The sequence below is a fragment of the Amblyomma maculatum genome, chromosome 9 (assembly GCF_055883805.1).
Source record: "Amblyomma maculatum isolate TAMU_Amacu chromosome 9, ASM5588380v1, whole genome shotgun sequence".
Lineage (NCBI taxonomy): Eukaryota > Metazoa > Arthropoda > Arachnida > Ixodida > Ixodidae > Amblyomma > Amblyomma maculatum.
In genome coordinates this window covers 33652817-33665017 of record NC_139352.1, presented here as the reverse complement: position 1 = coordinate 33665017, position 12201 = coordinate 33652817, and the positions used below count along the sequence as shown (strand labels likewise).

Genomic DNA, 12201 nt, shown 5'->3' with positions numbered 1-12201 from the left:
CACCGAGAGAAACACTGCCCAAAAGCGACTCAAGCACACTTTGTCTCTTTGTGGCTAACGAATTTCACATTTCGCTTCCATATTGACATGTGTAATGTGCGAGTCGATTTAAAAGTATACGGCAGATACATTTTGACCTTTGTTTGAAATAGGTGAAACTGCATTAAGGAGGTAGATTTTTCAAGGCTGCAGCATTATTTCACCAATTTGTGCCCAGAAGGTGTTACTTTCTGGAATTTTTACGCGCGCCGCAGATGCCGCCTAAGCAGGGGGAAGGCATGCGTGACGTCACAAATTTTACTTTGACCTGCTCGCTCCGTACCATGGCGGTATCACTTCAGCTGTTGCTCCTGTGGCTTCCGATCTAGCGACGCGAAACAATGAGAGCATTTGACAGTAAAATCTCAGAAGTGGCTGTACGAACATATTGTTACGATGCGGCAAGCCGACGAAAACAGGAGAACAGAGGACAGAGAGATGTTCGATGACAGTGAGATGATGTTTAATGAAAATGTTGCCGGGCCTAGCGCGAGCGCTCCTGTCCGCGCCACTGCCCGCTTTTTCTTCCTTGATGTCGTCCGTAACATGACCCGGGGCCACCGAGCGATCGTCCCGATCGTGGACGAGGAAATGCAGGAAATGCACGATATTGACGATTCCATGGCATGAGGATGGGCGTGTCTAGATGCTTGAAAAAGAAGAGGAAGAATAGAACGGCTTGCCGGCACGGTGATTCGCGATGAACCTTGGCAGGACACTCTCGGGCCACACGTTGCCACGACTCGATGGCGGAGGCCAAGGCACGCACCGCATGGCATAGGCAGGGGAGAATGTCTTGAAGTATAGCGGTGTCTTGGGTCGTAGGGTCCTTGGCCGGCACATCAGGTCAGTGGGGTCACATTAGGTCATTCGGGTCTCTCCTTGTGTCTTGTGGTCATGTGTGGCGTCTCGGGTCAGTCTCTCCTTCGTCGTGTCTTGTGGTCGGGGCGGGGGGGACGGGGTGGAGGAACGGCAAAATCTTGCTGGGTCCGGCAGGCTGGGGAACAGCCATGCAGTGCCTCCTAACCTTTCGCCGACGGCGCAAGAAATCGCACGGCGCTGATGCTCCGGACCAGGATGGGGGGGGGGGGGGGGGGGGGGTGATGATGAAGTACCAGCACCTCCAACCAAATGTTACGATACGGCAAGCCGATGAAGACAGGAGACAGAACATGACCGATGGCGATGGTAGATGACGTTTAATGAATGTTCGCGGGCCTAGCGCGAGCGCTCCTGCCCGCGCCACTGCCCGCTTTTTCTTCCTTGATGTCGTCCGTAACAATATTATTGAGATGATCAGAGACTACATTAAACGGCCGCGATAACGATGAGTAAATTGAGCTTAAAGAGACATATCTTTTAGACGCTCAGCAAAGTGAGAGCTGTATATATTATAATTTCCGTTTATTTAGGGAATATAAGGCCCCATATAGTCACTCATCCCTTCGTTCGCCGAAAGTTCGCCAGTGCATCGGGATGGCATGTGGTTCAAACAGCGATTTTGAAAAGACGTAAGCAGCTCCTGCAGAGGATCGACTGCTCTAAACTTAAAATAAAAATGCTTATTGTATTAGCAAACAGTATTCAGCAATTTACGTCTTCTGCGTTGTCACTACGCTGCCAAACTTGCGTGCGTTGTTCCCACAAAAAAGGACCTGAAGCACTGCCGCACGTGGCAATGTCCATGCCTAATGGCAAGGTACGAACTTGCCTTCGTTGCCACACAAATAGCGCCGCCGATGTGACATTGTGTTCATCAACACTTCTGCTCGCTTTCTGTAAAATATTTCTCTTGCTGTCATGCAAACCGTAAGGTAGAAAGTTGGGCGAGTTGGTAATTAGACATAAAAGAAGGTAACTTGGCAGGAATGCTACTAGTGAGGGAGCCAACATAACACGAGAGGTTTGCGGTTACCATGACAACACCAGGGAGTATAGGTCGGCCCGGGTTGTTCTTATGAATTTTTGGTGATAAGTAAAACCTGCCGACAAATGTATTGAGAGGAATCAGCGATTTTAGTATTTTATGTGTAATTCTGCCAGCTTTCAAAAGACAATCCCGGAGAATGGCACGAACACCGAGAAAAGCCAGGATTGTAATCGTGCTGCTCGGGATAGTTTATGGAGCCGTAACGGAGGCTTGGCGGCGAGGTCATGATAACGAGATGCGTCCGGTTTGGACGCAGCGGTAGCACACAGGAGGTCGAGGAAAATGCGACGCGGACAAGTTGTCGCCACTCAAAGCGTTGCATCGGCCGGTATCATACTTGATATGTGTCGGGCGGTAGTAACAGGCCTGTTGCCTTGGGGGCGCCCTCGGTACGTTGCTCTGCCGCCGCTGCTGCGGTCTCTAGTATTATTCGAATTGCACCGCATTAACCAAGTCCGCTGCATTAACGACAGGTTTAGGAGGGGGACGCGGTGGATACAATGAAGGGAGCGTTGAACAACCACAAGGTAATTCTAGCACCGGGTCACTTCTTCGCGAACGATTTGACAGATCATGAAGGTCACATCGCCAGACAGTGGTACGTCACCAACGTCAACAGTGGCCTCTGACGTCACGCCAGCCGAACGTTCGAACTTGGGTTTTATCCGGCATATTTTCAGCGTCTAGAACATGCTGCAGTGCTGAATCAAGGCTTGATTTGCCGGTAAGGAAATTATAAATGTCTTCGGCAAACTCTAAATAGATGGCCAAATTTGTCATCTTGCGTAATTCGAGGAGAGACAAGAATACACAGCTTCAAGACTTCGTCGGTATCTTTGCTGCATGTTTTCCCAAGAAGTTCAGCTCTCTGAAAGCGTACTTGTTAATCTCGCTTTTCCGCATCAGTCTCCGAAGCACGTATTGATATCTTAAACAAAGCGGTCCCGTGTGGTGAAAGTGTCTTCGTGGTTGTCGTACCACATTAAGACCGTGTCATAGAGCGCAAAGACCACGTTGGCAAGCCGGGCAGTAGAGTCCCACTTATTGTAATGTCTCACCAGCTGGTAATGATTCAGCTACTTATGCACATCTTCGCTGAATGAGCCGGTGAACGAGTGCGGCTCCGGGTGATGCTGCCAAGAGCTGCTAGGCACGATTCTTGCTCGGAGCGTCGCCTTGAAGAAGCATCGTAGGCACAGGTGGCGGCAGGCAACAACAGTGCAACTGGCACGGTTCAGGCTGAGGATCCGTCGTCGGGTTTTGCGGTGTACATCCACCCAGTACCTCCACTAAGATGTTACGAGCGAGGTTATATTGGCTGGAGAACGAACGTCGAAAGCCAACTGTGTCCACTTGCGAGTTCCAGCACGAGCCGCCGCTTCTTCGTCACCATAATCTTCCCCTGCTTCTATTTCTTGATGTTCCGTACTGTAAAAATTGACAATCACTTTGAGAAAAACGAAACATTTTGTTAAGTCATGAGTTTATGTAAATGCGGTAAATATATGCGCAATTATTACGTACTGATTTTTTAAGGACATTCCAGTTGATCTATGTATTGCAAATAACAAATGTAGGATTATGATTGACATAATAAATTGATTTGAAGGTGTATCCTCAGTTGTTTCGTATGTGCTACATTGTGTTGACAGACATTTAGTGTAAGCATAGCTTTTTACACGCAGCGGCGAACGGTGGTGGCAGGAACACGCGCGGTCGCCGCCACGGAGGAAGAGGGGGGGTTGAGCTTTGGGGATAAGAGGTGTCGAAGCTTGTTACGAGGCACGACGCCGACAACGACGACACGAAACGCAGGAACGAGAGCCATAGAGCTGAGCTCTAAAAGCGCTTTCATATGGTAGTATGCCAGGAAACTATTCGAGTTTTGTCCTCTTAAGAACGGCAAATTTCATTGCAGCACAAAAGTAGGTCACCTGAAATTTTATCCATTACCTTTTTAACGCGCAGTCCACAGACTGTCTCGTTATATTGTATCTTCCGGATGTCGAGTGGTCTCGTAAGACGCGTAAAACGTATTTCCTAATCTTTTCTTTTGCGTGCTTATCGCCGTCTATACTGATGTCTACTTTACAGCCGACTGCAGCCGCGCGCTGGTTGCGTTCCTGACTCAGACCATTGCGAGAGCCGTTAAAAACATAGTACTTGAGAGATTGTGAGAATTCTGAGAACTAGCTGTTTGAATGTATGCGACGTGGATTAAAAGGGCTGTACAGTCTCCTTCAGACATAAATGTGATTGCCACAGTGCTTCGCTTTGCACATAGCTAGTGTCACAGAATAAGTACATTTAGTATACAAAAAATGGTAGCCTGCACGCAAGTACTACTGGTATACAATATATTGCGAAATTCCACCGTGCTCTGCGCAAAACAAGCACGTTTGCCAGAATAACGAGAAAGGAGAAACCAAAGGCCGGGAGTGCGAAGTCTGTAAATACCAAAGCTCACGCCTGTGGATTACGTAAAGGCAATGTTAGAGATAGCTATATATGCTTTCACGTTATCAACGGATACTAAAAAACTGTAGTGTAAAAGTACAAATAAGACATCGCATTATTACAAGTAAACTCTCAGCTTTAGAAGACTTCATTAGGTTGCAAATACTCTTCCGCTGCTGATCCTCAGAGGCATATTTCTTGCAGGTCTGTCCAACCAAACATCACTTCCACGAAGAAGGGTGTGCCTCGGCAGCTCTGGTGAGTTACAACTCTACCGTTAACGCATTCGTCCACATTGACCAGGCCATCACTACGACCATATATAACGTGAGTGCTGTTTTTTTCAATCGAGCGCTGGCATTCACCTAATTATTGTGCACTTGCTTGGACATGAGAAACAACTATAAAGTTACGAAAGATAATCGCACTAAGGGCGCTCCATTACTGATTGCCAAACTGCAACATTCCCGCACATACAGCGCGAACCAATGTCTGAAAAGTAAATTTTATTAGAAGCACTGGCGTTCAAGCTGCGTGTGCGTCACTGTCTGATAAAAACCGAAACTATGCAAGAAAACCACTTACCACCGTTTCTACTTTTTGCTGTGGTAAAGTCGTGTTACGTTGGTATGGACGCCTTCCGATGCGTTTGTTCTAACAGCTTTAACGCCCTGTCTGCTGCTTTCACTGGCAGCTACTGTCAACATCTGCGCTGGTGTTCAGAAGCGGGAAACGCCGAGGCGAATAAGGATGGTAGTCCTAAAGACGGGACTAAGAACGGGAGGCTGTGCTGCCTAAAAACGAAATTAAATAAGTTATCTGCAGTGCACTTATGATTGTGTAAACTTCTAAATTTTAAGTGTTTTCTTCAATTGTGCACTTAAAAATTCTTGAAAAGTTTATATATAGTGCGCTCAGAAACGATGGCCCATATAAAACAAGTAACGAAGCTTCTCTCGAGGCTGTTTGGCGCACAAACGCAAATACATGTTGCCTAGCCGATGCTCAATTAGAAAGAAACGAAAAAGATTTTTATGCGCAAAGAAAAACAGTGAAAAAAGCATTGAAAATATCTCATAAAATTCCGCATAAGCTTTGGATTTCAGAGTTGCATGTTGCACTTTATATTATGCATAAACAGCTAATCCTTATTGCGTTTACGTCTAAATCTGAACTTCCCAGTTCGACTCGGTACCATCGCTGTAGCGGAATATTTCGTGTGCGCAAAAATTTCTTATGCCTAGTGCCCTACCTGCTTGGACCTAACCACGGTCCGCAGTATGGCTGTAAATAAATAAATACATAAATAGATAAATAAATAAATAAATAAATAAATAAATAAATAAATAAACAAATAAATAAATAAATAAATAAAAAAGCAGGAAGTAAACATTAGAGAGCTGCTCATTCAATAAAGACTGATTTTTGACTCTGAAGTCATGTGAGAATGGCTTCAACTTGCAGTGGTAAGCTCCATGGGGCTTACAAGGGTCAGGTTTCGGGCTATTTGGAAATCAGCATAAGGTTCCATAGTGTTTAACACAATATCTCAGCGCTTAGAACCCTAAGCTAAGTAAGGCATAGGTGCGCCAGCACATTTGGCACCTTTTTGCGCATGTTTCGTTTCTTTCTCTTCGTTTAGGTGTGAATTTTATGGTTCACATTGACTATTCTTCCTTTGAAAAGGTGCTCGTGAATGTCGACGTATTTAAGAGCTCCGGCATAAGCACGCGGAGATAAGTGCAGATTTTGGGGCACCTTTTAATTGTGCAGGTACCTTTAATATTACAGGATACTTCAATGTACAAGATACTTCAATGGCCTAAGTTACAGGTGCTCGACAAAAATTCATTATAACTGGCTTTCTGTACATGCAGTCAGCAGACAAGTCTCTAATAAATAGCAAATTACGGGCTCTGTTTTAAGCCGGAGCCCTTGCATGGCTCATACTGTCGGCGTCCGCCCCGTCACAGTATAGCTATCTGTAAATGACGTCATCAAAACAATAAAAATCCTCTCGCCATTCGGAATCGAACCTTTAGCCAACTACGCCTCGCCTGGGGTCGTAAAAGCATATCACACTTGTCTACCTGCAGGATGATAATATTTATGACAATGACATTGCAATTAGTGATAATAACAATGATGACAGTGGCGATGATAAGACGGTGCAATTAGATGATAATGGGAACAGACGTGGTGTACCCTTCGGAGCAGCAGAGCGAAGGCTTTCGCATTACTTCAGTGTAGATTCAACAATGCTCTCGGAAGTTTTTCAAAGTAATTTTTAGGCCATTATGAACTAATGTAAGATACTTTATAAGGTAGTTTGGTTTGTGATGTTTAATGTCCCAGAACTAGCCACGCTATGAGAGACGCCGTAATGGAGGGTTACGGAAATTTCGATCACTTGGGGTTCTTTAACGTGCACTGACATCACATAGTACACGGGCGCCTTGCTTCCGGCTTCATCGAAAAGCCGCCGCCGCGGCCGGGATCGGACCCCGCATCCTTGGGCACAGAGGTCGAGTACCCTAGGCACTGCATGAACATGGTGGGGCTATTGGTGTATTGTTCAGCATTTGGTTTCAGTAGCACTCACAGTTTGTGTATCCTTGGTTTTGATTTTAACACTGAGATTAAAGTGAAGCATCTACAAGCGATACACCCGTATTGATGAGCTACAGCACAGAAACGACAGCGGCAGCTGAAGGAATTCTGAGCAGCGTCAAGTAGAAAAGAAACTTGAAGAAAAATATACTTGTGGAGAAATGGTAAAATATTCATCGTTATCTTTAGAAGAGAACCAAACTGAACAGACTAGAGAAAACACAGCAGTGTTTGCAAACAGGAAAGTGAGATCTTGGCGTCATAGAAACACTGTGACGGTGATTTTAGGAGGGACGATGAGGTGGAGAATTTCGCTGCGTTCGGTGGCCGCGACTTGCAAAGGCAATAATGTATATGACTATCAATGAAGGTACACATAAGGAGAGACTGATGTGCTTTTTGCCGATGATAAAGATCGTGAGTAGTATAAGGTACTCTCGCTATTGCATATCTGATCAGAACACCTTATTAGGAAGTTCGCCATTCTTCCGCCGCCTGTTGAGTGTATCAAGTAGATGATCTGGAGGTGGACGTCCTGAAGGATGTACCGCTTCTTATGGTGTGATACCAGCGGCTTTGTCGATATCTAAAAACTGGCTCGCGAATCGGGCGAAATAGCCCCGCGCACACTTTGACTTCTTAGAGCACCATTTGACACATGGAGTGAATAACCGCATTCCTTGTGCTTACCTCTTCATTCGGACCCTTCCAGGTTGACCACCAGTTCAGCAAAGTCATCTACGTTCACCCGGAACAAAACAATACGGTTTATTACCAGGTAAGCTGCTTGATGTGTGAAGTGTCTTGATAGAATTGGGCACATATCCTTAGCTTTCGCAGATCACATTCTAGCAGCTGAAACGCGTATAGTTTTGTTTCGGATAGTTTTTATTTTAGTATATTTTATTCCCTTCTTTGAGACATTTGCGCCAAGCATCAAACAGCTGAATATAGCGACTGAATGCAATAAAACGAAGGAACAAAATGATGGCAACCAGCCTGCATTGGGCATGTTCATCTGCAATACACATTATGCACGCTAGGACAAACTGTCCGCGTGCAGCGTGGTATATTCGTGGTTGGCATGTTCGAACTGCAGGCCTAATGCTGAAACTATGCATATTCGCCAGTTCATTGAAAGAGTGCAATTAGATTTGCGTGCTGTCAAACATAAAATTATCACCATCATAAATTTAGCTTTGTATAACCATTAGAGCCTCCTTGTAGCGACATTTTTATGGGCAGGCATTTATGTTTGTAATTTCTTGTTACATGTCAGAAAGTATGAAAGAGCACTGAACAAGGGTAGAGGGTGTTCTTCAGTTCGCAATCCGAGCCACCGTTTGGACAAGTGGACTTGTCTTTGTCTGGGCCTATATAAGAAATGATGACACACATGCCACGGACGTGCATTCTCTTGTTGCATTTAAGGTATTGCGGCCATCCACTGGCTATGTCGACAACTGGCTCCGCAGAGCTCAAGAAATAATTATCTGACAGAGCCATTAGGTTTCTGTTCCAGCTGAAACCAACCCTTTCACTTTCTGCCGTCCGCCATGTCTTTCTTAGATCCCTGCCTCTTGAAGACTACGATGTTGGTCGCCATTTCAAAAGGTGTCACTTATTCATGTTCAACTCCGCTGCCTCCATATGACACGAACCTCTTATGACACGAGCCTATTTAGTAGTACTGTACATTAATGTCCCGCCCGACTCTGCAAAAGAGCAGTGGTCTTTTTAATTGTTTTTGTGTGTGCACGTTTGTCTGCGTTCGTGTGCGTGTAAGAGAGAGAACACTTTTTTACTCCTCCTATAGGGGGACGATCTGGTTTAGAATAGAAAAATCATCGGCGAGTACTTCTCCCCCCCCCCCCCCCCCCATCTGTGTCCAGCCTAATAACTGCGCACCATGACTACAAGAAGGTTGCTTCTGTATACCTGTTTTCACCCTAATGCAAGACAGATAGCTAACTTTAAATCACCCTCACGGACCGATTTTTTTCATACAGCTTTCGCTTTGCGCTACAAAAAATAAAGTTCGGAGACGTTACCGCTTGTAATCTTTGTTCCGTACTGCCTCTGCTCTGCCTGACGTGCGGCCCCTTTGCCTGCACTCATCAGTTCCCAAAGAGCACTCATTCGAACGTTTTGAAATCCTGCCTGAGTGTATAAATTATGCCTGAATGCCTAAACTGTCTACAAACTTATGAGCGGGTGCTTGAGGTCTCGAATCAAACCGGCTGGCAGATCCGTAAATGACCGCAGATTTAGCGCAATGTGTGAAGTTTTATTCATTAAGCATTTTTTCCTCTCCTTACTGTTTAGGCTCAGTTAATACACGGCTATCCAGCAAACGTTTGGTTCGAGAATACAACAGAACATAGATTCTATCAAACAAGGTACCAAAATAAAAGAATAAAATCAAATAAACGAGAATTGCAATATTACACTGTAAAAAAGAGACTTGTTATAGGAGGAATTTACTCGTCATATTCGGCTGCTTTTCCTGTGAAATTACACTGGGGCATTGTTTTTCATTTTCCAAGACAGTCATAATAATGTGGTATCGCTAGAAATTTTTTGTGAACATTCCTGCACACTGCAGGTAAAAAAAAATTCAGTCCGCTCTCCATGACTAAGACTCCATGCCTTGGCCTCGGTCTGGTGCTTCATAACCATGGAAGAGCAGTCAAGGCCGAAGCCCCGTGAAGCACATTTTGGCTGCGCGCACTGCCAGCGGTGTGTGAAACAAATGCTTATTGCACAGACCTACAGCACCGGTAGCATGAACAGCGGAGCCGTAAAATGATTTTAGGATATTAACAATAACACTTACCTGCTCATGCGTTGGACGGGGAGCCTCTCTTCTCTTGCCAGCAGCCAGGACAACCTTGACAACTTCATTAATTGAGCGCCCGAGTTTCTATACTCCTCGAAACAGTTGTCAACCGACGACAAATTGACCTAGTAGATCCTGACGGGGTTCAAATTGAGCCTGAGAACGGCGCCGGCGCTCTAAATGGTTATTTCGCTCCGGTTTTCACGCCTGTTAACCTCACTTCAATAAACTACATACCCATCGTCCTTCTAAAATTAACGAAAGAAACAGAAATTAATGCGGATGGCATACCCACCTCATTAATTCACATCCACTATCGACGTCCGGGTGCTGTAATAAAATCAAAAGCAAATTGGTTAAAAACACCGTATCACTGCAGAGCCGCATGCTTAATCCAACCTTTTCGCAATCTCTTGACATGGATAATGTTCCCGACGACTGGAAGAAAACACGAATTATGCCTATCTTCAAATCTAGTGGCCGCTCAAACCCATTCAATTACCGTCTAATATCTCTGACAAGCATCGCCTCAAAGCTGTTCGAACATATCATAGCATGTAACCTTATGGCACATCTGGAGTCAATTAACTTCTACCCTCAGCAGCATGGCTTTAGAATGCTATTCTAGTGCGAAACGCAACTAGCAGAATTTACTCATGATTTATTACAGCACGTGGATGACTACTATCAGGTTTACAGCGTATTTTGAGTCTTTTGACGGGCGTCGCGAGGGGGTGAGCAGGGGGTGCAGTCCGCACCGGGTGCAGCGCTCAGTGGGGTGCAGCTGGGCAGTGAGAGGGAGGACGCTGCGGGAGCCAAAATGAATTATTGTGTAAAAACGCACACATGCACGCATTGGTGCCGTTGAGACACTGACTGACAAGTGTGATCTCAGATGGAATTATTATGTTGCGAGGAGTGCTTGAAAACACATGCCTTAGTTTATGTCACACACTTCACGGTGTTTAAACGTTGGACCGGGCCTGTGCACGTGAGTGTACCACGCTGTAAACACCAGCCTTAACTGGATACCCATCGGAAATCCCATGCGCGGGAGCCTGTTAGCCGACAAACGTTGGCGGCCACGCTGCCGCATCGCCTCTTTTTGTGTATGTGCAATTCACTCTCCTTTCTCAAGCAAGGATCACTGGCAAATCTCTTCGGCAGCGTTATGCATTTTGTCATGGTTTCATTTATCGTCTATGCCTTTCTCGCTCCTCGGTCAAGTCACACATCCACCCCGAACTTTCAAAACGCCGAAAGGAACGGAATGCCTGCTGCTCAGTGGAATGGCAAGTCTGATCAGTATGCCCTGACTAGAAAACAAAAATGAGAAGAAGGGAACCTTCAGCAAGGCCAGTTGCTTCAGAAGGGGAATTGAAAGCGAGTGTACCCAAGTGTGCTCCCGTAGTGCATTACGTGATTCCTATTTTTTTTTATCCCCAAAAAGCTAAAGTGATAATTAAAAAGAGAAACGCAGCTGAAAGCGTAACAAAATGTGTCTTGAGACGCCCAACAAGACTCCCTGGTACAAAACGTATTTTCGCACTTAATATGTTTTATTGGTATGGCATCAGTGTGAGTTGGTTACTTTGCAGTCTGGATGCAGAGGTCAACTTGCACCTTTTGGAGGAAAAGAGGGGAGAAAAGTTAAATATATAGAGAATGCAAAGTAAAAGGCTTTCACCTATGCATGTGGCCAGTGAAAAGCTCTGCTTGGGACCTAAATGGGCTTTCATACTGGGTAATCACCTATCTTAAGCCACTTGGTCAGTGAATTTCGTCGCAACTTAAACATGCTAGTTTTTTTTACTTTTTCGGAAATATGTGCTTTTGGTGTGATGTTTTGCAAAATTATCAGTCACGGGGCACGATCGCTGCATCTAAATAATACAAAAAAAAAACTGCAACTTCACTCGCATTCCGTGGTTGAGTGCAGAGCGAACTTGAAAACAAACCATGAGGACAAAGGAGGTAGAAAGGAAGTTGCGATCCAGTCCTTAAAACGCGTGGATGGGGGTGGAGGGACAGCTGGCGGTGCTACGCCGAGCCTCCCCACCGGGTGCGGCCGGGTGATCCTAGCGGCGCCACTTAGATATTTTAAAGGAATTTGATCGTGTTTCTTATAATCAGTTAGTGTTAACGTTGTCCGGCATTGGAGTACCAAAGAAATTATTATCCTGGATAGAGAACTTCTTGAAAGGTCGTGTTCAGTTCACATGCGCTATCATCCGTAACCCTTCTCTATCAAGCGTAACATCCGGTGCTCTTCAGGGTGCAGGGCAGTCTTCTTTATAGTTTTTAATTTACATAGACGACCTGCCTT

The 12201-nt window shown here is 45.4% G+C and overlaps 1 protein-coding gene across 1 annotated transcript in view; it reads left to right on the top strand.

Moving 5' to 3' along the window:
- Window positions 1-12201, top strand: part of LOC146178798 (venom factor-like) — a 108926-nt gene that overhangs the window by 38194 nt on the left and 58531 nt on the right. The window contains exons 10-11 of the mRNA XM_084580037.1: window positions 4631-4753; window positions 7749-7814. Coding sequence (XP_084436163.1) covers window positions 4631-4753; window positions 7749-7814 — 189 coding nt within the window. The remainder of the gene's footprint in view (window positions 1-4630; window positions 4754-7748; window positions 7815-12201) is intronic.